Here is a 27,588-nt window from a genome sequence, read left to right on the forward strand (position 1 = left end):
TTTTTTCTCTCTATTTGTGGGCAAGGACTAGGGAAAGTATTCTGGGGATCAGAAAAAAAAAGATAATTTTCTTCAGTTAAAATTCCTGAAACATTCTTTGAGCTTTGTGTTCAAGAGGCTTTGAAGTTCTGAGTGTGTTTACCAAAAATGGGTTTTCTCAGGATAATTAATTCCACAAACATTTATTAAGTGGCTGCTCTGGTCAAGGCACTATATCAGTCCCTGGGGAAGATGCAAAGATGACAACAGGGAGCATATGTTGCCTTACAACCAAAGTGTAGCTTTATTGTCTCTTTTGATTCTCACAGCCGCCCCACTGAGGTAGTAAATCTCTCCATTTCCCAAATGTGGATAGTAGGACCACACAGAGAAGTGATGTGCTCAAGGTCACACAATAAATTCCAGATCTTGGACTGGAATACAAGACTTTCCCCTCTAATGGCAGAGTCCTATTCTGTCCCTAATTGATGTCAGCAAGTGAATGTGAAGAATCTGGGGTGAATAACCTTTGGTTCCTAAGTGGATGGACTTGGGAGGCCCCTGGAAAGATGAAAAATGCATTTTTTGAAGTTTTAATTGGCTCAGATAAAGCATGACTGAGCATTGAGCAATAAAGCTATACTTAAACATCCTCTCTAGGATTGTGACTCAGGTTTGGAAATAGAAGTAAATAAGAAAAGATTTTCAATGTTCTGGGATGCTTTTAACCCCTTCCTAAAAGCAGGGATAGTTTCCAAGACCCATGGGAAGGTCTGTAGAATACTGAGTCCTTATTCTTCTACAGACAACATTTGATAATTTGCAAAGTGCATCTGTGTTCATTATCTTACATAATATTCTTAAGCCCCTGGATGCTGGCCATTCCTGGTGTGATAGGAGGGGTGAAGCAGAGGATGGAATGCTTGGGCTGGACTCAGAAAGATTTGAGGTCAAATATGGCCTGAGACACTTCCTAGATGTGTGATTCTTGGCAAGTCACTCAACCTTTGCCTGCCTCAGTTTCCTTAAGTGTAAAATGGGAATAATAATAGCACTGGCTCCACTGGATTGTTGTGAAGATCAAGTAAGATCTGTAAAGCTCTTATATACTGCCTGGCACACAAAAGGTGCTATATAAATGCTCAGTCCCTTCCTTTCCCTTCCCCCAGTGAGAGTAAGGAAACTTAGGGCTCAAATAATTTATATGGCACACCTAAGATTATATGACTTATAGTGATGGAGCTGGGGGCAGAGGCCAAGACATCTGACTCATCAGTGTTCCTTCCAATAGACTGTGCAGAAAATAGTCCTTGCAATCTGGACATAGGCATTTTTCATTTTCATGGTGAAGAAAAAGAAGCAGTATGGTCTAAAGCTGAGAAGACCAGAAATCAAGTATGGCCTCTGACAATCACTGGCTGTGAGATCCTAAACAAGTCACTTAACCTATTAGTACCTAGGACAACTCTCTAGGAATACACATTACAGAAATGATAGCATTCTACATTGATAGAGTGGGTTTCTTCACTGGAGGAGTCTCTATACTGACGAACTCACAGTTCCAGTCCATATTCCCATTATTGAGAAAGGCAAACTGAGGATATTTTTATAGAATAAGAGACAAATTGATTTTAACTTTTCAGAATATTATAAGCTAGTCTATTCATACTTAGTGTGATCACATTCTTAGTTAAGCACTTAGAATACTCTAGACTTTAGTTTTTAAATAAACAAGAAAAGTGAGGAAGTCTTGTCTTAAGTCTTGACTTAAAGCAGTCATAGTACTATCTCCATACTAATTTTTATTAATATTAAATACACATGGAGACAACTCTGCTCACACAAATGCTTTAAGCTCAATTTTTCCAAATAGAAAGTGATTGCTATTGAGGTGCAGAAACATGTGAATGTATGTACACACACTATTTCACAGGTGTCGATCAAAATCAATGACCCCTATCCCTAACTCTGAATTATTGGAATTTTAAGTCACACTTTACTTTTCTAACAACACCATTTGTATGCAATATTAGATATAGCGAAACACCCTAGGTGTATGGGTAGAGGTGGTGCATATACCCAGGTGTGTGCTTGTCTATCTATCCATCCATCCATCCATCCATCCATACCATTTCCCTATTCATAAAGTTCCATGAAGGAAGCATGCCACTTTTTCAGTTTGACATTTCAAACAATCCCTCAACTTCTTTTTTCTGTCATCTTATTAATATAGAGCAACATCAGTTCCAGTGTAGGTAATGGACAATTTTGATATTAGATTTCGACAAAAGACCTGCAATCAAAGGAATATATTATTTGAAAAGACTTCTCAAAATTAACCAAGAGTTTTGTGGATTTTCTTGTAGGCTAAAAATCTGTAACACTTCTATCTTAAGATTCCAGCCAAAATATGTATGCACTCTCTTAATTTCTTACAAAATGAAGACCCATCAGAAGAGAGAAATAAAAAACAAAACAAAACAGATAGAATGCTCTTACTGAGGATGCTCCATTCTTGCCACTGTGTTTTTCCTGATATCTTTCCCATTCTTTTTCTCCATCCACTTTTTTCTCTAGGAAAGCTTTGTGCTCCCATGAACCAGCTCTTGGCACTCATATGGCCCCATATGTTGGTGTTGGCAGGCAGAGTGAACATAAGAGCTCTTCTGGGCTTGCCCCTCCCCCCAATTTCACCTGAAGAGGTGTTGCTGCTCTCATCCTGGCTGTCATGGTTGTCTCCTCTTTTCAGGTAGCACCAAACTTTCTGTCCAGATGGACCTAGTCAGCAAGAAACTGCCTTCCACAGTTGTGTCCTTGCTGTTGCTGCCGCTGCTGTTGCTGCTGCTGAGACCAGCCAGAAGAGGCTGTCCTAACAGCCCTGAGCAAGGAGTCAGTGGAGTTTAAAGACTTGAAAAAAAAATAATCCCAAACACTTTGCTCGTCATTGTTGGAGAGTTCTCAGCTGTGACTGTAAAGGAGGTGGGGCCAGGGGAATGGTGTTCACCAAAATGTGTCTATTACTTCAGTTAGAGGGTTCCTCATTACTAACCTAAAACGTCACCAATTCCCTTCCCACCCCTTTAGCTCACAAAAATACCAGCTCCCAGCAGACGCCTCCTCCCCCCCGGGGCTACACACATCCATTTCAAGAAACAAATCTCTTGGCTTCTCAGCAAGGCACATGGGAATAAAATTGAACTAAAACATTCTTGTGTTCCTGGTTCTTCCATTTTCCCTCTGAAGTCCTAAAACTCATTAGTGATGGGGAGGGAAAATATGTGCTATAAATTATAGCTCTGACAAGTACATAATGAAAATGAAAAAGTTGAGGCTGTCCAATTATTGCCAATCACCATTTCACTCTTGCCACATGTGGCACCGTGTTTGAGAGCGCTTAGATTTTGCAGTGTATTATTCCCCATTATATAAGAGCATAAGAATGCAAAAAAAGAAGAAAGAAAGAAAAGTCCACTATTCACAACTGGTTCTTTGTAAGCTTCTACTCACAATGACAGAGAGGCAAATTTCAGTCTTTCTTACCGTTCTAATTGCGGTAGGAATTCCAGACTCATCTACTGGTCCAATGCCTGCATAATGGGGGGCTTTAATCACAGTCACTTTCTTCTCTTCCTCAGAAGATCTATAGATGGGTATAGTACTGCTGGCAGAGCTACCATCCAGAGAATGGGCATGCTGGGAATATGTCTCAGTGGATTCTGAGGATATAATTTAATGGAATGAGATAGTTGATATATAATTAGAAAAAAAGATAGCATTTAACATGTGGACTAGGAGGATAGAACATGAATTTATAAATAAGCATTCATTAATGGTACATATTAAGATGGGTCAGTATTTCTGTCACTGTCTTCTGTATTTCACTGGTTTTCCATTTGGAGCCAAGTCTTGAATAATAAAAAGAGGATATAGTCATCAGTTGACTTACTTGATATACCCTTTCCCATCTCCATCTTTGATACTGCTGTTTCTATGACTGAATTCTCCCCTCTTTTCCAATGAGCCTATTGAATTCCTATGTTTTCGTTAGGGACCCACTTAAATACCATCTCCTCCAAGATTCTTTTCTGTATCCCTTAGTTGGATTCACCCTCCAGGTGTTAAAAAGAATTATTTCTTATAATTCTCGAATGTAATAGTATCATATTTGAATAGAAATGGGGGACACTAATTCATACTTAATGATCCCTATGGACCAAATATTGACTTTGTTTTAAAATGTAATGCTATTGGGGCAGCTATATATGGCTCAAGCCAGGCTTGGTGTCCAGAGGACCTGGATCCAAAACTGGCTCCAGATATTTCGAAGCCATGTGACCTTGGGCAAGTCTCAACCCCAATTTTCCTGTCCTTGACACTCTTCTGTCTTAGATCTGTCACTAAGATAGAAGGCTAGGGTTTTTTAAAAAATGTAGTGGAAAAACAAAAAACAGGTGCAGCTGCCTCAGAGACTCAGTGAATTAAGAGCCAAACCTAGAGATGGGAGATCCTGGATTTGCATCTGATCCAAGATACTTCCTAGCTGTGTGACCCTGGGCAAGTCACAACACCATTTGCCTAGCCCTTACAACTCATGTGCCTTGCAAACCAATGCTAAGTATTGATTCCAAGATGGAAAATAGTGGTTTAAAACAAAACAAAAAAGTAATGTTATCTATTTTTAAATATATTTTTATTTATTTTGTTTGTATTTCCCAATTATATTTGAATCTAGTTCAGGCAGAATCAGAAGTCCCAGCAGAGTATTTATACCTCTGCTCCAATGCTGTAAGCACACAATTTTGCGCATTACCTGTGTTTGTGTCTTACTGTCCTACTAGACCATTAACTCCTTGAAAGCCAAACTCTGTCTTACTTAAATTTGTAATTCCTTTAGTACCTAGAATAGTATTCAGAACATTTTAGGTTCTTATTAACTGCCCTCTAAAGGGTAGTAGGTGGCACAGTGGATAGAGAGCAGGATTCATCTTCCTGAGTTCAAATCTGGCCTCAGACTTTTACTAGCTCTATGATTCTGAGCAATTCACTTCACCCTGTTCACCTCAGTTTCCTCATCTGTAAAATGAACTGGAGGAGGATATGGCAAATCACTCTAGTATCTTTGCCAAGAAAACCTCAAATGGAGTCACAAAGACTCAGACATGACTGAAAATGACTGAAAAACAAAAACATCAAAAAACTACTTTATGTATATGCTTTAAGTATAAAGAAGCCCTTCCCTATATACTATAAGTATTTATATACAGGTTATTTATTGGTTTGTTTGCCAATAATTAACCAAAAAACAAAATGGCACCTATTTCTAGCTGCGAATTGAATAACCAAAATAAATGTCCTGGATTTGGAATCAGAACATCTGGTTTCAAACTTTTGTTCTGGCAATCATTATCTCTGATTTCCCTTCTTTAGGCCTCAGTCTACTTAGCTGTAAAATCAGGGGGTTAGGGATCACTGAGCTCTCATGTACCCTTCAGCTTAAATCCTATTTTCCTATGAATTTCTTCCCTAGCAAAATGTTAATATTCCAGAGGGATAAGTGTGGGTTTTATTACATTTTTGTGATAATACCCATTTAATGAAAAATCTAGATGTAGTAGAATCTCACAGTGACAAGATTTGTCATTGAATGAACAGTTCTCATGGTGTTGAATTTAGTATAAAATAATAAATATTTTATAAGGTAGATCTAACTTTGAGATGAGAAAAACAATAGCTCACAGAATCAATAGCATCACAGGTCAGAGGACCAGTGATTTAGAAGTAGACGGGCACTTAGAGATGATGTAATCCAACTCTTTGTGTACAGATGAGGAAACTGAGGAAAGGAATAGGGTTGGAAGTGGGTGGCTTGCTTGAAGTCACATAGGTAATATATGCAGATTTTGGATCCTAGGATGGGACTCAAATGCAGGTTTTCGAAATCTAATAAAGGCTTTAAAAAGCAACCAACAAAACAAAATAGGAAAATTTTAAAGAATTGGACTGTTTCTAATGGATTGCATTTGAAGCACTGAAGACACAGTATAGTAGAAAGATTGTCCACTATTAGAGCAGATTGTTCTAGATTAGTGGTCCTTAACTTGAGGTGTAGAGATAGATTTCAAATGGTCTGTATATTTGAATGGGGAAAAAAATTCATTCAGGATATGGAGGATAATTTGGACAAGGGCAGCAGAGGGCAGAGACCAAAAGACCTCAAGTGTAGAAAACATGAAGGAAAATAATCTAAAAAAAGCACTATGCCATGGAGGATTTGAAACACTAGAGAAAGTAATTGACAATTTTCTCCTGGAAGTCTTGGGGATGCCCTCAGGACTTAAAGCAAGGCAGTAGTGTCACATTTTTAGGAAAATAGAGAGGAAAGAGAAAGATTAGGGGCAGGGAGACCAGTTAAGAGTCAGTTACATGGTCCAGATGAATAGCAATGCGGGCTTGAACTAGGATGATCACAGTGAAGTGAAAGGGATGGAATATAAGTAAGATATAAGCAATTAGTGTCCTGAGTAACAGCATAACCAAATGAGAGTTGCTAGGCTTTGTCATTTCCTACACTGTTGACTCTTCTCTTCCCAGTACCATCCCAGGATCAAATAAGCCTGGTAAGTATATAAATAGTACAGGATTTTATCTCAGGTTGATGTCTTTGTGACTCAACTAAATCCTATATCTTCTTTCGTCAAGTATTTAGATACAACAGAGAAAGTGAAACATTTCACTTGGCAATTGATGGAAGGAGGGGTGCTGGGAATGATAGAAACCAATTAGATCCCACAGTCTCTCAAAGAAGAAATTGTATTTTCTTACCCATTGACCTTCCATGCTGCATGATCATGCTTGAATTGAGTGATGCTGGTAGAGAGTAAGCTGACGGTGAAAATGGCCTCTGAAAGTAACTCATTGGACTGGTAGCCCCTCCTGAGCGCCCGTTCACTGTTATCTGAGCCTGAGACAAATGAGAAAGCATCTCATTAGGTACATACAACAAATCATCCCTAACAAAGGCCAAGATACTACCACCTTCCTCAGAAAAGTCATCAGTCAGCATATCTCTAGTTCTGAAAAATGAAAATTCATTACCCTGGAAGCAGGGTATATTCCTTGTATGTTCCTCCTCCCTTTCTCTTGGTGTAATGTTACCCTCTTTGTACAGGGAAGACATGAGGGTTCTTAAGAACATACCAGACAGTTCCTCACAAAATGGGGCTAAGAGAGCCAACAGAAATGCTCCCTGCTCTCAGGAGTATTGAAAAGGGAGAAAAAACTTGTTCAGAGATATGACCTAATTTTTTATCTTTTACTGTTGTATCCCAGCTATACTATTCCTCAATAGTAATGGTAGTATCTTGGCAAAGTTTGCTCCCCAAACAAAGTAACTGACAAAAGGAACAAATTTGTTTGGGTTTATTATGTGTCATTTGGCATTTAGGAGGAGGAATATATAAAGAAAAACATCCTTGCCTTGTCTTACCCCTAGACTTCTGCAGACCACACCGATCTTTCTAAAATGATGACCTTTGGGGCTGGTTTTTCAAATTATACAATCTGGAGATCTTTTCTATTGCCTTTTGATTACTCAAATGGAGTGGTTCATTACTTGCTGAAGCTCCATCATTGGTCAGTTTAGTGTGCCTCACAATGTTAAGGGGGGCTCAATAAACAGGAACTGACAGCTCTCAGAAATTAATCTAATCCTCAAAAATTAGAAAGAAAAAAGACCCCACATGTCTCTACAGGTTGTGGTGCACTTAGCCTGTTGTGGGATTCCTGATATATGGTGAGAGCTGTGGAAAGGCAGCTAGGAGCACTCAAAGGCTCATATCCACCGAGCCTCTTAGCACTGGATAGAATTAAGTAAAAGTGCTGATATGAGTTGGGGTTCTGATAGATGACATTATTTCTATAGCCTTTCGTGTAAAAAGTGCTCCTTCAATATAACGGTTTATAGATACTTTTTAGATAGCTAGAGAGCCTAATAAAAATGATGGTCATCTTCTATAATTGCAATATCTTGAAACATGTGGCTTCTAACATTTCATTATTGTGAAGTTATTATATTCTTGATGCAGAATATGAACCATACGCATGTGATTGTTTTTCTGATGGCACTTATTTGAAATTTTATCATTCCCTATTTGTTGGCTTCTGTATGTAGTGCTTTACAGATTTGAAAAAGACACCAGAAATACTCTAAAGAAGCCTCTTAGTTCATAAATCACATTCTGATGAAGTGAGATGGTTGTATAGTGCTTAGCACACAGTAGGGGCTTTTAAAATGCTTGTTCTCTTCCCTTCTTTTTTCTTCTGTGGCTAAAACACTTTTTAAAAAATGTCACTTCTTTGATGAATTTCAAAATCAAGCCACTTAATTAATTTGAAATGGGCTCCTTTTTGCCTCTACCCATACATCCACACAAATACAAGTGATGAACATATACAAATCTTCCTAGACATTTTGCCATATCTATTCAAAAGTTAGCATTCCCTAGAATGACTCAGGGAAAAATCATTCCTGAAGGACAAAACTGCAGAAACGTCAATTAGGATTATTTACAGCATTCATTCCTATGAGACAGATGGGTACCCACAAGAGAGGTAATTGGTTAGTTAAAAGACGAGTAAAGGAGTAAGCTTCATGCAGTTGGTAACCGCTTCTCTGGGAAACAAAACAATGTTAGATATTCATACAGGGCATGCTAATATGAATCTCTAGGTAAACTGGTGTCAAAAAAAAAATAGCAACGTCGTAGGGCCAGGATCTTATTTTATCTGAGCTTCTCTATCTGCAGTCTTCTTTTAAAACTCTACCAACAATGTCAAATCCATCTGTCAAAATTTCTCTGCTCACTTGGAATTAAAGCAAGTCACTACAAGATAACTTTAAACAATCCATTCATTATAAACGTAAATATATCTTAAGTGAAAGAAGACCATACAGTTGATTTGTTTAAAATATATGTGAGAGGAGGTGTGAGATATTGTAATTAAAGTGTTGGTCTTGGAACTGGGAAAAATTAGGTTCTAGTCGCACTTCTCACACATACTAGAAATCTGTGGTGCTGGGCAAATCGGTTAACCCTTGACTGTCCCCAGGCAACTCTCAGATTAAATTGCAATGCAAACTTCCTTCTGTAATTGGCAGGAGTTTCTTCTTAGTGACTTTCCTTTACCAATAAAATCATGGTTTCAGTCTAGAAAAAATAGCATTTTTCCCACTATAATTGTAATGACTAGTCCTCTTGGACTGTGTAGAACCAGATTAATAATCAACAACCGTGGGGACAGACAGGTCGAGCTGCAAAATGAGAGGGCAAATAAGCAATGTGTTATTTTCCCCTTTGGAGACCTGTTCCAAGAATGCAGAGCGAGGAAGGATGAATAATTACATGAGTGGCAGCTGTAGTGTTTAAGGTGGTGCCATCTGTCACAGCAGACATCTCATTCAAGGTTGGGGAAGGTGTTTCAGGACAGTCAGTAGGAGCATAGTTAGAAGAAATCTGTAGCTCGTCAAAAATGGCAGAAGAGATCTCGCTCACGGAGCGGGAGGAAGGCTCACTCCGGGACGAGTCTGTGATAAAAGAGGTGGGCTCGTTGCTGGGGATAACACTGTCAGGAGCTAGGAAAGGGGATTTAGAGGAGCACTGTGAGGGGGCCAGAGGTTTAGGAAAGCGTGAAGACACAGCATCGTCAAGGGGCTGCAGGCTGGAGGATGCCAGGCGGGGGCCACTGTCGGGCAGAAAAGAGGTTTGATTAACTGGTACCGCGGAGAAAGGACGCAGTGGAGAGCCTTCTGCTGCCGCTGCCGCTGTTTGGCTGAGGGGCTGGGAAGCATTTACCTCCATCACACTGGCAGTTAGTTTCTGTTTTCCAAGCTATGGTTTGAGAGAAAAAAAAAATAGAGAAAATGAATGGAAACATCCTCTTCTCTCTTTGCAAGGTGTCAGCCACAGACAAGTGTTAGCTTTGTTTACTGGCATCTTAGAAAACACAGTCAGAGGAATGTGAAGGCAACCGCACACGACAGTAAAAGCATGTCAACGTGAAGGAAATGAACAGAACAAGTATTTTTAGAAACAAGACCAAGAAAAATCCTGCTTTGCGAGCCAATTCTGAAGGATGGGCTTAAGGAAGTTTGCACAATTCACATCAAGCATTTTTGAAAAAGGCTTTTAAAAATCCTTGTAACAAACAGCAGAGTGGGATGACCCCATTTGGTGTGATGCTAAGGGAGTGCTTCTTCTCTACCAGAAAATCAACTGGGGAACCGTTTTTTTTTTGTTTGTTTGTTTGTTTTTAATTTCTTGAAACTCTATAATAGGGATCAGGGTAGGGCAAGAAATTATTGTGACTTGATTGATTTAAATGGTGATCAAATAAGAGACAGTGTGGTCTAATGGATAAAGAGTTGGCCTTAGCACTAGGAAGATCTTAGTTGAAGTCCCACTTCTGAAACACTCTGGCTGTGTGACTCTGGGCAAGTCACTCTTTCTCCTTTGCAGGCTAATTGCTAAGATCATAAATTACGGGAGATGATGTTCAGTGGTATTGGTAGAGAGGACTGCTTCATCTAGGAGTTTCCTGGAACAATGAAATTATGTGCAAAAATGTGATCAAATATGACCCTAAATAGGAATGAGAAATTACGGAGAAGGGATCAAACTGCAATGGTGTCAGGAGCCCCTCATAACAATTGCAATCCCGGGTCTACCTGTAAATTACCTGCCCCCCAAGGGCATTTTAAGAGCACTACAAATAACAGAAAAAAAATGACTAAATTCTTCAGGTAGAAATGCCATAATGGGACCTGATTAATGGGACTAAAATTTAAGCCAATCAAAAGCAAGACTGAATATAAAACAGTTCATACAAGAATTAAGAAGTATGTAAAAATAAACCAAATCTTTTTTTTTTAATATAAAGGGTACCAAACGAGATTCCACTCTGCTCAGGTATTGTTTAATCTAAACAGGAATATTTTTTTGTTGAATTTGGAGAAGCAATTCTTCTCTTAAATTGCCATTTTTCTGTCTTTTTTCTCCCCTTCCAAGTCATTTACTGCACCAAATGATTTCCCTATTATTCTAGAGAGAAAATCTGTGGCATGATTAAGTGACTTGAAAGAAAATCTTGATAAAAAGAGGCTCCAAAGGGCAGGGGAGAGCATCTGATTGATTCTCAGAGCCACTGTCAAAGGGATAAACCCCAACAAAACATGGCCATAGATGGTGACAAAGGAATCATTTTCACTGTTTTCAGTTCAGCTCTGCTTGCAGTTATTAACAAAACAGCAGGTTGCAAGGTTCCAAAATGTAAGCTGGTTAAGGTGTCTGCTAGTTCTCCAAAGTTTTTATTTCCCTCAAGTGGACTGGTCAACCAATCACTTTTGGCAAATGAGACCTTTGAGGCAAATACCATTAAAATGGAAAATTCATGTCAGTTCAAGATTACTTAAATAATTGACTAGTTAATTATTTAACTTAGCAAATATTTATTGTGCTTCTTGTTGTTGCTAGGTTGTTAGAAGAGGGGGAGCAGCTGAAAACTTCTGAAAAGTCACAGAAGTTTAAGACTGGTAGGAAACTTAGAGGTCATCTGGTATGACCACAGTTTATAAATGAGGAAATTGAAGCTCAGCAGTCTAAAGAGACGAGGTCAAATCATAGCTAGTAAAAGGCAGGGCTAGGACTCAAGCTCAGACCTTCTGGCCATTTTGACTCTTAAGTCCTTTCCTTTCTTTCATGTTAAACATTAGGTGTGCCTAATGGACATTCAAACAATGGTAGATGGCAGTGAGGGTAGAGAGAGATCATCTTGTTTTCTATAAGAAGGACTACTATATAAAGAACTCTACTCTAGACTTGAAGGCCAAATGACAAAAGGGAATAAGTGGGATTGTGTAGAAAAGCACATTTATAGAAAATGCTCACCTTAGGTAAACCCTCTAAATTTATTCAAAGCATTCATTTCCTGGGAGAAAATATTCAACTTGTATATGATTTATGTAGTTCTGATCTTCAAAGAAACTGAAACAGGCAAACAAAAATCTTGCTTCCTTTCTAGAACTCACTTTTCCCTTAGCTTCCATGACTTGATACTCTACTGTTTTATCTTTGATTTCTTCCCACTCTTGTCTTATTCTCTTTTTTCAAGTCCCAGATCTGAGCTTGCTTTAAAGATTTTCTCTCACTTGTACACATTCTCTCAGAAATCCCATTGGCTCAACTGGCGTTGACTTTCACCTTTTTTACTAATGATTCCCAAATCTGTATCTCTAGCCTGACCTCTCCTGGGGCCAAGAGCTGCATATCCCCAAGCCTTCACTTGGGTGTGAGCTCTCTCTCCTCTCTGTCTGTCTGTCTGTCTGTCTCTCTCTCTCTCTATATATATATATATATATACGCACAACATACACAAGTCTGGCTATATGTGACAAAATTATATGTATGTATATATGTGTGTATGTATACAAACTCAAACTCATCATCTTCACATGAAATCCGACTCTCTCCTTTAGCTTTCCTCAGTCTCTCAATCTTTCTTCTCTGGCTAGAAAGCTGGATTCCAGGATCATGTCAATTAGGATATCCTATTGCCTCAATAGAAGACTAGACTCTAGAACTCCTGGAGGAGCTTGAAAGACATCCCCTTCCATACTCTCCTAGAAAGTTGATATTCCAGAACTCCTATTGTGTAAGTATAATTGGGCTGTTGACATCACTGTCAAGAGCAAAATGAGAATGATAATAACATTAACAACAATAACTCATACTTATACAATATCAAGTTTTTCAAAGTTCTTTCCATATATTATCCCAATCAGAGAAATCTCTGATAATTGCGATTGTTCAAATGTGCAATGGCTATGGTTAGCCATAGAACAATAGGTTCTCTCTCCTTGAAGCTCTTCAAGCTAAGTCTGGATGACTACTTCCACTTGTTTAGTACTAGAGATAACTTTAATGTATTGGTTAGATTAGATGGCCAGTGAGGTCCTTCCAAATCCAAATTCTTGGATTTTGTGATTCTAACAACAACCTGGGAGGTAGGTGCTATTATTAATCCCATTTTATATATGAGGAAACTGAGGTTAATAATTTAAATTACTTGTCCAGAGTCACACTGATGATAGATGTCTGAGGCAGGATTTGAACCCAGGACTTCCTAACCCCACACATCTGCTCTTGGTATAAGAAAACATTAATACATCTTAGAGAGGATCCCCAATTCCCCCCATCCCAACACACACTTTATATGCACACATACCTGCTATACTTTCAGGATTTCTCAGGGAGGGAAAAGGAAGAAAAACAAACCCTATCCCCAAAACATGAGTCCTTGAGGACTCCTTTTATAGGCCAATGCAAAGAAGGTGTTTTTTTTTTTTCTTTCAACTGAAAAGTCCATCCTTCCAATAATATAAACCAATAATTCATCTTGGGAGCAGTTCTCATGGATTCCATTCTTCCTCTAGGAGGGGGCTGAGGAATAGCTCCAAATAAAATATCAGGGGAAGGATGAGGCAGGAAATTCCAGTTATCATAAAGAAGATGTATTCTGTCTGCTCTACAAGGCACCAATGGAAAGATCCTCCTTCTATGGGAAGATGCAATCAAAAATCGCAGACTGCCTTGAAAGTTCATCAAAGCCTAAACATTCATCATGCTGAAAAGAAAACCCCTCCTAATCAACCCTTTACATAAAGCACCTCTTGGAAGGTCAGTTCTCTATTCATACATCTTCACTGTTATGCAACCCGAGAATCTGTCCTACCAGAGAGGCTGACAGAAGTGACCAAGGATGTGGGGCAGGGGTTGGTAGGGGGTCCTAGATCTCATGGTTTTTAGATTCTCTTTCAGATTTGAATGTGTCCCTTTCAAAGAATGTTGAGAGGGAATCTTGGTAGATACCAGCAAGGGTCCTTTAAATCCAGAAGGATTGGTTAGTCAGAGGAAGTATAAATAGGTTGGTATGGACTCTTTTAGCTTAAAATAAAAAAGACACCAGAAGCCACTGGGCAGCTCTTGAAGCAATTTTAGTCACAGAATGGTCCTCAGCTAGAGAGGTATGCTGAATTATTCTTTTGGCCTTTTCCAGTTACTACATTTATCCTTACTCCTAAGACTCAACGTCTTGACACTGATTTGGCATCTTTGGCATCACAGAGACCTACCCAGCTTTCTTGATCCCCCTTAATACATTTGATCTCTTATGAATCAAGTTGAAAATCCTGACACTGGGCAGACCTTAGCTGGTGCCACAGACCATCTTTGATCTGTGTGCAACCAACAGTTTTCTCAATTATATAAGAAAGATGTCTCTTAAAACATAAAATGTTCAAGCAGGTAGGTGGTGCCCTGGGCAGTGGGTAGTCTGTTGGGCCTGGAGGAAGGAAGACTTTTTTTTGTGAGTTCAAATCTGGCCTCAGACACCTACTAGCTATGTGACCCTGGACAAACCACTTAAACCCTTTTGTCTCAGCTTCCTAATCTGTAAAATGAACAGAGAAGAAGATGGCAAACTGCTCCAGTATCTTTGCCAAGAAAATCCCAAAAAGGGTCATGAAGAATTGAACTTGAATGAAATGACCAAACAACAATGAAACTAATACCCACCCAGAAAAGATTGTGAGACCATTACAGAATTTAAACAAAATCATCATCATGACTATGTTGGGAGGCTCAATCAATATTTTATACACAAGGAAAGGACACCTAAGATTTGAACAAGGGCCAAATAGATTAATATTCTAATAAATCTCCCTTGGGCTAGCCTTTTTATAAACTAAATTGGAAGGCTAAAGTAATGAATGTTCAGCCACACTGTGCTTCTTCCAGTTCTGTTTATAATCACAATTCTTTTCTCTAGACATCACTGGTTGTACTCTGAATTTGTTGCAAGGTCAAGGTAGGGCCCCTGTTGGGAAGTAAAAGTCATCGGGGCAAATCCAGGAGAGAAGAATGCTGAAGTCAGGTCACTGGTGGGGAAGGAGGGTGGTTTGCTATCCCAAAGAGGAAAAGATTCAACTCAGACAGAGAAGGAACATGGTGCCATAGGAATCTAAGATGACAATATGGCAGGTTTTCCTTCAGCATCTATTTGGACTATTGGTATGTAACTCTGAGTGGCACCTAGTTGGCTCAGTGGATAGAGTACTAGACTTGGAGTCAGGAAAACTTGAGTTCAAATTTGGTCTCAGACACTAGCTATGTGATCCTGAGCAAGTAAGTCACTTAATCCTGTTTACCTCAGTTTTCTCATCTGTAAAATGAGCTGGAGAAGGAAATGGCAAACCACTCCAGTATCTTTATGAAAAAGCAAAGAAGCAAACAAAAACCAAAATGGGTCATGAAGAGTCAGGCAACAAATTTGAGTATGCACCCTTCCTGCCTTTTTCCTGTTGTCTGTGATATATGTACAGTCAGTTTTTGGCAGGCCCTGTTCTTTAACAACAGTACCTCCAAGGTTCTGTTTGCCCCACAAGAATTAGGTCTTCATAGGGATACTTCTGGGTCAACAGATTCAATATTTCACTTGCCCATCTGGACTAACTCACTGGAATGATTTCCATGCTTTTCAGTTGTATGGTAGTTATGTTCTAAGTCAGCTCTAATCCCTTCCTTCCTCTATTTTTCCCTATTTGTCTTCTCTTTTCCTCTTCTTTCTATCTCTCTTTCCTTTATCTCCATCTCCCTCCCTACCTCTCTCTTTCTGCCTTTGTCTCCTTCTGATTATTCCTTCCCCTTTCCTCTTTAAAAAGGTTGGGCCATTCTGGTCAGGGTACACTGTCATGGAAGCCAACTTAAACTCTAGAGCCTGTATCATCTGGTACCACTGATATTCATCATTGTTGCATTCATCCAGATGAGAGCCTCTACCTTTATGTATGTGGCTAAGGTTCCCAGACAGCAATGAAACAGGCCACCTAGAGGGCCAAAGACTAAAAAATGGGGGAGAAGATCTAGTTAGACTAGGACAGATCCAGGTACCTCCAAAAATGGGCTACAGGATCACAGGTATCAATAGCATCAGTCAGTCAGACCTGCCTCCACTGGGTAACAACCTTCATTTGATTGTACTGGAATCGCCACACCTCTTTCTCTTCCTGACATGATCTCTACATTGTTGCTGTGTTCTTGGCCAACTTTGACAACAACTATAGGAAATGATCATTTCTCATCAAAAGAGATCTCCTTAGAGAATAGGTGTGTCTAAAATATTCTCTTTTAACAAGGCATATGTCTTAATTGTTTCCCTTAAGAATTAGAACACGTTGAATTATTCTTATTGATGAAAGGGTCCTGTGAAATCAATATTCAATTTCTAGATGTTTCTAGATGTAGAAAACCAAATTTAAAACTAAGACTCTCATTTCCAGATGTAGGAAACTAAAACCAGGAGAAGTTAAGTTGTCTGAAATAAGAGCCACAGTGGCAACATGAAGACCAGAATTCAGGATCTTAGGGAATTTTTTTTTGTGTGTTATACTATTTATTTCAAGCTTAAAAGGCAGATAATTATCTAATTTTACTTTTCTACTTTAAAGGATTGGGTTAAGAAAGATAAAATGTCTTCAAGCAAAAGGAAAACTTCAGTCCTCTTATTTGTTTAAATTATTTGTCATCATTTATCACCATTCCTTCTATACAAAGACATGATTTCTATCCTCAAACTTCTCTGTGATTTAAAAGATAGTTACTAGTATTAAAATGTAGGGTCAAATTTTCTCAAATAGCTGACTCAATTGTGTCCTCCTGGGTGGTAACAACTATGATAAATACATGATAAATGTTTGTTACATGAATAAATTAAAAAATGAAAGAACTACATATAGAAATATGCTTCTTTATCAAGCAAATTAGTAAATATTTGGAATGCTCAAATACAGTCACTAATATTTCATATATTTTTAAAGGCACTTAAACTTTAGAACTGGCATATTTGAGGTTGATTGTTGTATATTATGGAGAGAGAGAAAAAAGAATATTTGGAACAATGTTTCTGTCTCAAAGAGATCATGACCAAGGCTCTTCTCATGACCTGAAGTTCTCTTAGCATGAATAATCCTCCTTTCCTCCATTTTAAGTGGGATGTTATTCACACAGCCACTTTCCCAGAGGAAGCTCTATATGGGAAATAACACCACTTCTCCTTTCGTGTTCCCCTCTCTCTACCTCCCAACATGCTTAGTGTTGAGTCTGTTAACTTTGTGAGTGTAGGTGTTGGATGAAATGCCACCCTGTGAGTCATGTCACACTTCAGTTTTCTCTTAAATTCTAACAGATAAGACTTGAAGAAAAGAAGCATTTGTTAGTCACTAGTAGAAATGCTTTGATGTGCTTTGGCATTAAACAAAATCTCCTATAACACTTGGAGCTTCTTTTGTCTCCTTTACTTTTGGCGAAGTTTGTCCTTTGACCTCCTGCATCCCTCCCTTAATAGGAGGTCACTCATTGCAGGTAGTCACACAATAACTGGAAAGAGAGCATGCTCCTTCATCCTCTATTTCCATGGATTAACATCTAGTCTTTTAGGCATGCATTCAAATGCCTCCACAATCTAGCACTATCCTAGTTTGCTATGTCTTCCATTACATGTTTTGCTTCATTCTCTGATTATAGCCTGTAGTTTCCTACCTCCATACCTGAAATGTCTGCTTACTCCTTTTCAAGTGTTGAAATTTAACTCAATTTTAAAAACTTAACTCAAATGTTCTCTAATGCATTCCTTAACCTCCGTAACAACTACATCCCCTTAGATCTCATGTATTATTTTGTTTGAGTTTTGCCAATGGACTTAGAAAGAAAAGAAAAAATGCCACTAAATCTAAATAAAGGACTACAAGAAATATGATGGAGAGATGACTTCTAGTTTAGGGGTGGAAGAAAATCAGGGGAAGATTTTTTTTTTTTTTGATGGAGGGATGGCTGAATTTGGTCATGAAGGAAAAAAGAGATTTCAACAGTTTTGTATTCAGTCATTCTGACTCTTTATGACCCCATTTGAGGTTTTCTTGGCAAGGATATTGGAATGATTCCATTTCATTCTCCAGCTCATTTTATAGATGAGGAAATGGAGGCAAACAGGGTCCTTAGCTTTTTTTGTTCAGCGTCACCTAGCTAGTGTCTGATGTCTGATTTGAATTCAGGAAGATTAGTCTTCTTGACTCAAGGCTCAGTGCTCTATCCACCATGCCACCTTCAACAGTTAGAATTGCTGTAATTGGTGGTTGCCATTTATATATTGCCTTAAAATTCACAAAGTGATTTACAAAACATCTTATTTGAGTTTCATGACATTCATATGAGATAGGTAATATGGTTTATTACCCCCCTTTTGAAGATGATAAAACTGAGGAGACTTGCCCATGTCAAAGTAAATGCTAGAGTCAGGATTTAAACCTGGATCTTTCTTGGAATCCAAGTCCATTACTCTATCGATCATGCCATGGCCCCCTCTGATGGAGACAGAGTTCAATCAAATAAGGCTGGAACCCTACATAATCATCAATAACTTCTAGATTCTGCAAAGATGCAATCCATTTAGTGATAGACAAACTACATTTTCTGGGTAGGTGTCATGTTCTAAGTCATAGAAAAAGTAGAGATTCTCCATTGGAGGATAATAAGATGGCAGAAGACCTGAATATGTTATCTTCTGAGAAACAGCTAAAGGAACTGAGATGTTTGGATTAGAAAAGAGAAGATTACTGGGAGACAATCTGGCAGTGCCTTATATTACTTACAAGACTTTCATACAGATAAGGGGGACAGAAAAGTGGTACAGCAACCAGAGTACTAGACCTGGAGTCAGAATGCCCAGAGTTCAAATCTGACCTGAGAGGCTTACTTTTGACCCTGGGCAAGTCACTTAATCTTTGTTTGTCTCAGTTTCTCAAAATACCCCCAGAATTTTTATGAGAATAAGATGAGACAATATTTGTAGAGAACATAGCATGGTGCTTGACTAAGTTAGCTTTAATTAGCTATTAGAAGCAGAAGGTGGAAACCAGAGGAAGGCAAAATTGGACTTGATATTAGAAAGAACTGTTTGGGGGCAGCTAGGGGATTCAATAGATTGAGAGTCAGAACCCAGAGATGGGAGGTACAGGGTTCAAATTTGGCCTTTGACACTTCCTAGCTGTGTGACCCTGGTTAAGTCACTTAACCTCCACTGCCTAGCCCTTACCTCTCTTCTGCCTTGGAACCAATACAGAATATTGATTCTAAGAAGTAAGGTAAGGTTTGTTTTTTTTTTTTAAAGAGCTTTCTACCTAATAGGATTATCCAGTAATGCTAATAGGAACCCTATGATATTGGAAATGGTCCAGGAAAAATGCATCATCCCACCTACCAGATGCTGACAACCCTGGCACTACGTATTCACTTTCAATGTGAGATAAATCCTCCCCCTCCCTGAGTTGATACAGATGTGAAGAGCATCTGTGATCATGGAATTGTTTTCTATAATAACTGAAAGGCTGAGTTTTGCCCTCATGGGATATAGTGCCCATTTCTTTTAGATGCAACAGAAGAATCTGCCTCTCTGGGGTTTAGGATTTGACTCTAGTTACCAAAGTTACCAAGTTTCTTCTGAAAAGCTTTATGCACTCAACATTAGGAATAACTTAACATTTGAAACATTGGCAAACCTTTGGTCATGGGCACCAAAGAGGCAGTAATCTTTATGATCTCTCTTTTCTTAGGATTTTGGGAGAGGTAAATTAAAAGACAAGTAGCTTGTAAAAGTAGACTTTGGCCTCAAGAAATAGGACTATAATTTGGAGTAGTTATTTAGACTGTTTTTTGGACTCATTTAAATTAAAGCCCAGATTCTAATAAATTTTCAAGATTGTAAAAAAGCTCCCGGGATACTGGTATGTTTTTCTTCCCTTGGAGGAATGAGTATCTTCAAATTTTTAGACAGGCTAATTTACTGGTTTGTTCACAAACTTTTCTGTTTTTGTCCTCAGTTGGTTCCAGTTCTTGGTCTTCACTAAGATTTCTAGCCAGATGGAGAATAAAAGATTAAAATGGCTTTTGTAAATCTTTATTCTATGAAAACTAATTTAGAAACAAAGCTCAATAGTTCTAATCATATATTTCCTCTGTCCTGTTGAAGGCTTAATTTCTCTGAATAACAGAAATAGAAATCATTTCCTCTGGGAATTTTGACTGGGATTACTCGTTCAGACATTTGGTTGGGGTTTAGCAATGTGCATACTGGGTGGTCTCACAGCCTCAGCACCAATATCACAGGAAAAAAGGCTAAAGAAAAACTTTCTGATGCAATTAGATTATCACATATGTCAGATTTGTCTTGGAAGACAAAGATGATCAGAGTGAGTTATCTCTGCAGGTGAAATTCTCAGTTCCCACCCTACCATGCCAAATTCTTGTAATAATGGTTCTGTCTCCAACAGGCAGACCTCAGCTCTTTGCTGCCTAGTTTGGTCCAATCTAAGACACAAGTGGTTGAACATGGTCTTTATTCCTTTTAATAAGAGCTGATAGTGTCAGTATGCTAGCTTAAAAACAAAAAACCTGGAGAGTAAGAAACTCCATTGGTATACATTTCGGGTACTATGGAACCTGCAGGAGCAAGAACATATTGCAGTAGGTAGCCTTGAAATAACAAAAGAAGGCAATGGGAGATAGTGAAAAGAGACCTTGGAGAGATGTGGGTTGAAGTCCTGGCTTGGTCACTGAAAAACTGAGTGAGCCAGTTTGAGTTACTTATTCCTTCAGTTTGCTTATCTATAAAATGAGATTGTAACAGCTGTTCTACCTATCTTACTTGTGTGGCTCAAATGAGGTGATAAGGCAGCATGAATTGAGTGCTGAAGTTGTTCAGCGGGACCTGGGTTCAAACCTTACCTTTGACATTTAAAATCTGGACCACTTAATGTTTCTGAGTTTTAGGTGTCTTCCTGATCTAATCAGGAGAGCATCTGTTGTATCTACTTTACAGGGTTATATGAATGTATCAAATAATATAATGGCATGTAAGGCACAGAGCACACTTTTAAACATTATAACAATATAATGAATTAATAATTATTATGTTATAACATAGGATTACCATAATGTTATAGAATTATATATACACAATATCTACTCAAAAATATACTCAGATAAGAAATGACTATTATTATTGTTGTTGTTGTTGTTAAAGACCTTGCAAACTATAAAGTAAATTAAAGATATTGTCATTTGCTGATATATCAGGGCAGGAATATGTGAAGATTTCTGTTTCACGTGATCCAGTAGCACATAGAAATAAAAAGCATGTTTGCTATTCATGATATTGTCTTTTCCTATGAAAAATTTTTTTATTTTTGTTTTGAGACTGAGCATCCCTTTTTAGGATAGGATAGAACTATAGTGAACAATTATTAGGAGGGAAGAGGGGAGGGGAACAAGCATTAAAGTGCCAGGCATGGTGCTAAATACTTCTCCAATGTTACTTCATTTGATTCTCACAAATCTAATCTCAATATGCACTGGAAAGAAACTTGAATCTACTCTGCATTTCCAGTGTGGGTCATTAGATATCCTCATGACCCCACATCTCCAGGGGCTCACCATATTGGTATAACACTTCTTGTGGACACACAATTGACTTTAGTTCTATTGCTGCTCAATATCGTAAACTCAAGAGATCCTCCAGTCAGCCTCCTCTTGTAAGAGGGATTTATAGGAGTCTGTCACTATACTCATCTAGTAATATTATGTAACTATCTTTCTCTTTTACCTTACATTTTAAAGAAGCCTAACTAAACAAGTATTTTTAAATTTTTTATTGAAAATATTTATTTAATTAATTTAGACTATTTTACATGGTTGTATGATTCTTGTCCTTTCCCTTCCCTCCCCCACCCCCATAGTCAACAAGCAATTCCACTGGGTTTTACATGTGTCATTGATCAAGACCTATTTCCATATCATTAATATTGGCACTAGGGTGATCATTTAGAATCTATATCCCCAATCACATCCCGATCAACCCATGTGACCAAGCAGTTGTTTTTCTTCTGTGTTTCTACTCCCACAGTTCTTCCTCTGGATGTGGATAGCATTCTTTCTCATAAGTCCCTCAGAATTGTCCTGGATTATTGCATTTCTGCTAGTAGAGAAGTCCATTACATTCAATTTAACTAAACAACTATTGACTATTATTAAAAGTATACATATATCACCAAATCTATGATCACCCTTGGATTTAAAAATAATTTTTAATGGAATAACTATTCAATGCATTATTAAAAATTATTAAAATTATTAAATTATTAAAAGCCTCATTTATGATCATTTTTATATTATTTAGAAAAAAAGGGAAAATTATTTCCCATCTTTTCTCTCAAAAGAATACATGTAATAGTTTGAGGTGAGTCAATACTGTAATAGTTTGCAGATAACCCTACTCTACCTTTCCTGTCTTATTTTTTAAAATTACTCTTCACCATATATTTTATACTCTATCCAAAGTGGAGAATTTTTGGCTTGCTGAGAGTTCCTTGCTCATTTCCATATCTGTGCTATTGTCCACATTTTCCCCACGTCTGGAAATTCACTCTTCCTCTCTTTGTCTGAAATCTTTTAAAGCCTTTCCTGATTCCCTAACCCTCATTACTTAAGGTCTTTACCTTTGGATTTCACATTATACTTTTTTCTGCATTTCCTCAATGATCTTATCATGTAATGTCAGGTAAATCATCAATTTGGTTTTGTCATAATTGTGGACAGGACTATGAGCTCCAATTGCATAAACTGATATCTAAACTTTGAATCACCACCAAACAGAAAAGTAGCTCTCTAATAATGTTTCTTGAATGTTGTTGAATGAATTAGTCAAATCATAATGTATCACAGAATTATAGAACCTCAAAGTTGGAATGGCCCAAAAGGTCATCTAGTCCAATGACTACCATAAAAATAATTTCTTTGCTACCCATATGGACATCTAAACATTAGCTTTAATTAACCTAAGACTAGTAAGTATGAAAAGGTCCTCAAAAGAAGAGGTCAATATCTCCTATTAAAAAAAAAGGATCTTAATTTCCATTTTCTTAAATCTTTATACATGTGAATAGAAAAAGATAGAGGTTGCTGTGGACATTGACAGAAGTGATTTATAAAGTCATAGTTGGAAAGATTGTAAAGAACATGGGATTTGGAGTCAAAGAGCATGGGTTCAAACACTGACCCTGCTGCTTACTAGGTACGTGACCTAGTCACTTAACCTCCATGACCCTCAGTTTCCTCATCTATAAAATGAAAGGGGTGGCTTCAGTGACTTCTAAAGTACCTTCCAGTGTTAGACCTATAATCAAATGACTTGGTAATTATTTGGCCATGAATATCCAAGAAGGGGAAAGCTCTGAGAAAAAAAGCTTCCAGGGCAGATGGTTTATAAATTCTGAAATGGGGGGTGGGGGGGAAATGGTGTCCTCAGATGTCAAAATGAACTCAGGCTGAAGTGGAAGATGGATTGCCTCTCTTTCCTTTCCTTCTTATTTCACCATTCTCTCCAAGCTTGCACATTTGGGCTTGTGAGTAAGATAAATGCCAAAATAAGGTTAAAGAGGATCTACACAATTCTGAAAGCAAATATGGGAAATAATATACCACATGGCTCTCTGGGGGCTGTTCAGAAGCAGCAAATGAAGAATTTGGTCCGAGTTCCTGAAGAGGCGCCTTAGCAGTATCTGGAGAAAGTCCAGCTGCTCGTTTGTGGCTTTCCGACTCCTGTCCTGTTTTATTGTCATGGAGGGAAGCTATCTGAATGGACAGAGATGCTGTGTGGACCTCAGGCGTAGGGTTATGGGTGGGTGAGAAAGGTCTTTGGGAAAATCCCGGTACTTCAATGGGCTGGGGCCACAGTGGGGAATTAAAAGGAATGTTATTGGATTGATCTTGGTTATGGGTTAATTTCAGGGTAGAAATCCTGCGTAGCTGAGAATCCTGAGTGTAGTCCTGTTGGAACAGGGTGCTGCTGTCAGCTATTGGCTGTTGGGAGTCTGCATTGGAAACTGGGGTCAGTGGATTAGTGATTTTTTGTGTATAGGTCACGGTTGTGTTAGACTCCTCAGAATACATAATGGTGTGGCTACTGTCTTTGTTAGAACTCATAGCCCGCTGGATAGTGTCCTCCTTAGTAATGTAAACTGGAGTTGAGGGGATTAGCGTCTTGGTTATTGATGAGTCCCAAATGCCACCCTCTTTGTGATCAGTTACTGAGGGGCTAACAAAACTCTCTTTTCTAGGAGGGGGTAGGGGCGCCTTGTTTGACAAAATCATCCACAGAACAAAATGACACAAAAGGAGAAACAGAGAGAAAGGCAATGTTAGCGATCAAAGTCCATACTTTAAACAAAAAAATTGGCACATCACATCTGTTTATAATTCTGATGCTTCGGGGACTGTTGCTTGCATTTATTAACAAGGGCAAAGCATTACCTTAGTTCACTTTTAAAGATGTTTATGCTTGTTACCAAAAAATAACATCATAAAAAAAAATCTAGCCCTAGCCCCAGAGAAACACCTTAGCTTTTAAAAACTAACAAAAATAAAAACAAATCCCAAACAGTATGGCAATTTAAAGACTCAAACATAAAAAGGAATATACAGATTGTGAACTTTGAGGATGAAGGAATTCTGAGAAAACAAATTGAAAGTCTATATATTTTCTCTCAACATGCTGTCAGGCATCACCAATGGTCAAAATTATATTCACACACACAGAGAAACATATTACTAAATCATTAAGCCCTCTGACACTCAGATAGCTCACTTAATTGAATAAACACGTGAACCTAGTCTGTATTTGCTTCATAGATGATCCATTCTCATTCTTGAGACTTTGGGATTCAAAGCTTTAGTGAATAGCCTTTAAAATCTAAGAAAAATGCTATGAACATCATATTAATTTTAGATGAATTATTAGAAAAAATGTATCTCATTTCTGAACCTATCTTTTAGGCTATAAATAATAAACCAGAATAAACCAGAAAGCAAAATAGCCAGAAACAACACCATTTATTCATAGGTATATTCTTGCCAGAAAATGGGTAGCTAAAGCACACTCAATATGCATTTATTTGGAGTCATCACAAGTTGAAAGTTTTAAAATACCTGCCTATTAAACCATGAGAGACTTGAGGGAGGGAGCAATCTTACCTGAGTTGGTGATTTTTTGTCTTGTAGATTTGGACGAACACTTCTAAAGCCTTTTGCTGCAAGAGACGAATGAGAAGCATCTCCATTCAGTGTCTCTCTATTTCGGTCATCATAGGATCTCCAAGCTAAGAAAGAAAGAATAAAATCCAATAATATATGTGATGCAGAGAAACTTAATTTACATTCTTTGGAATTCATTAATGAAAGGGAGTTTTTTCTTTCTAGCAATTCAATGACATTTGATAAAATTACAAAAGTACATCATAGTCAAAAGTTAAATCTAAACCAAAAATATGACCTTTAATATACACTAATAAAAGCAAACACATAATTTTTCTTTTACCTGAATCTGGAGACTGAGAATCACGTCCTAAAAGAAAATGAATATGTATATTAAAACCAGGATAAATTAAATAAGGAATTCATTAAAATGATTTAATATACAATGATGTCATTTTTATTGCAAACAATATTCATATTACAAAAATCTATTCAGAATATACTGTTATTAGGTTTAATAATATTTTGTACATTTTTTCCATTTCTAGCACAATATAATTTGTTAATTATGCTATGCACTGCCTCATAAATTAAATCGCTTTCTTAGTAATCTTGAAGCCAATGAATATTTAATCCTATTTCTGACCAAACAAGATAAATGAATAAATAAAATATAAAGTGAAAAATCTGTAAGGATTTCAGTGAAAGGCAACGGAGTCTTTGGCTAATAATAAAAAGTCAGACCATCTGGTCATGCAGTTCCAGGGTTCTCTTTCCACTGTCAATATCTCAAGTTACTCTTTCTGATAGAATCTATTTTTTCAGATTGTATTTTAATTTTTTTATTTACTTAGAAAATATGGACATCCAATATAATCTCTCAAAATTGCTTGCATTCTCTTTGAAGGAAGAAGAAAAGGAGGGACAGAGAGAATTTGGAACTCCAAATTAAAAAAAAAGTTAATTGTTTTTATATGTAATTGGAGAATAAAATATTTTTAAGAGAAAAAGGAAAATATGGATGTATTAAGTTTTTATTTCATAACATCAGAGTTTAGTCTTCCTTTTTACTGTTACTTAAAGGAAATTTCCTATCAAAACACAGAGGAGTAAAAAAAGTGCATTAGGTTATCTCATAACGAGGCTTCCTATTACTTGTTAGCTAGTCTCATTATAGTTCATTTCTTTACTGCTTGAAGACTGCAGAAAAGCTTCATTTCCAGTAAATTTCCTTTGATAATGTACATAGGAGAGGAGCTACAAAATGTACATTAACAGTCTTATTAGAATTGTTATTTAAACACTATCTTCTGGTATTCTCACATACCTCGAACTCTGCTATTTAATAACTCAGATGAGTTTTTACAATGGAGACCTATGTTGAACTTGGCTAGGACAGTAATTAGAATTTTCTTTTATAACTGGTGTTAGGTCAGGGGTGGGTGGATACAGGAGATGATTTTCCACCTGCTGTTTATATTAAAGGTATTCTGAAATCTAGGAGGAAAGGCATTTGAGATCTATACACAAGAAGAGAAAAGCACACTGGCTAAATTTTAGGGAGAAAGTGTTTCCTAATTAATGGGCACCCAAATAATTATGAGGGGAAAAACACCTAATAGTATGTATGCCAGCATATAGGACATTTACATGCAATTGACTCACAGGTCTGGAAATGAAGGATAATAAAGTTTTCAGTTATGATCAGGAGCTAACTGAATGTAAATGGATGTTATCTGTTTAGGCCATTATGCATTTATTAAGCATCTATTGTTTGTTGAGCAATGCTATGTGCTTTGGATACCAGGACAAAAATGAAAAATACCTGCCCTTACATTGTACCTGATGCATTTGTATTGTTGCTTAGACAACCAAAATGGCTCAACAAAACAGAAATTATAACTAATGAATCAGAAGTGAAGGATTTCTTCACTTCAATGTTTATTGTATAAGTTTCAAACTTTTGTAATCTTGGGGAATGCAGAAATATATGTAACCCCTAACTTAGTGAAATTATGCTGAAGATTAGAAGCCAGGGTTCAAAGATGAACTGTTAAAAAAAAATAAAAACAGGAGGAGGAAGCTTTAACTCAGTAGTACTTTAACTCAGTAGTACATTTTGTTGATATTGTTCGGTTATGTCAGTCATGATTGACTCTGCAACTCCATTTGGGATGTTTTTGGCAAAGATGCTGGAGTGGTTTACTATTTCCTTCTTCAGCCAATTTTTCAGATGAAGAAACTGAGGCAAACCAAAGTTAAGTGATTTGTCCAGAGTCACACAATTAGTAGATATATGAGATGAGATTTAAATAGATTTGAATTCATGAAGATGAGTCTTCTTGACTTTATGGCTGGTGTTCTACCCATGGGGTCACCTACCTGCCCCTCTGGAAAAAAAATTCCTGATCATGTGTAC

At 37.6% G+C, this 27,588-nt stretch overlaps 1 protein-coding gene and 1 long non-coding RNA gene across 11 annotated transcripts in view; one reads left to right on the top strand and one right to left on the bottom strand.

Annotated features, from left to right (window-relative positions):
* Positions 1–2,860, top strand: part of LOC107649301 (uncharacterized) — a 165,187-nt gene extending 162,327 nt beyond the window's left edge. The window contains exon 4 of the long non-coding RNA XR_001622838.2: positions 2,729–2,860. This is a non-coding gene — a long non-coding RNA (uncharacterized LOC107649301). The remainder of the gene's footprint in view (positions 1–2,728) is intronic.
* The window catches only part of SORBS2 (sorbin and SH3 domain containing 2), a 515,172-nt gene that overhangs the window by 86,898 nt on the left and 400,686 nt on the right, over positions 1–27,588 (bottom strand). For 7 of the 10 annotated variants that reach the window (XM_016423097.2, XM_056802972.1, XM_056802969.1 and 4 more), the window contains 4 exons: positions 25,513–25,539; positions 25,170–25,294; positions 6,802–6,940; positions 3,520–3,695 (listed from right to left, as the gene is read on the bottom strand). In XM_016423097.2, coding sequence (XP_016278583.2) covers positions 3,520–3,695; positions 6,802–6,940; positions 25,170–25,294; positions 25,513–25,539 — 467 coding nt within the window. Of the gene's footprint in view, positions 1–2,673; positions 2,814–3,519; positions 3,696–6,801; positions 6,941–9,380; positions 9,867–23,618; positions 24,273–25,169; positions 25,295–25,512; positions 25,540–27,588 lie in introns of those variants that run through there. The other 3 variants (XM_007496039.3, XM_007496040.3, XM_056802968.1) reach the window with 2 other exon arrangements.

This window comes from Monodelphis domestica, chromosome 6 (genome assembly GCF_027887165.1).
Source record: "Monodelphis domestica isolate mMonDom1 chromosome 6, mMonDom1.pri, whole genome shotgun sequence".
In the NCBI taxonomy this organism is placed as follows: Eukaryota; Metazoa; Chordata; class Mammalia; order Didelphimorphia; family Didelphidae; genus Monodelphis; species Monodelphis domestica.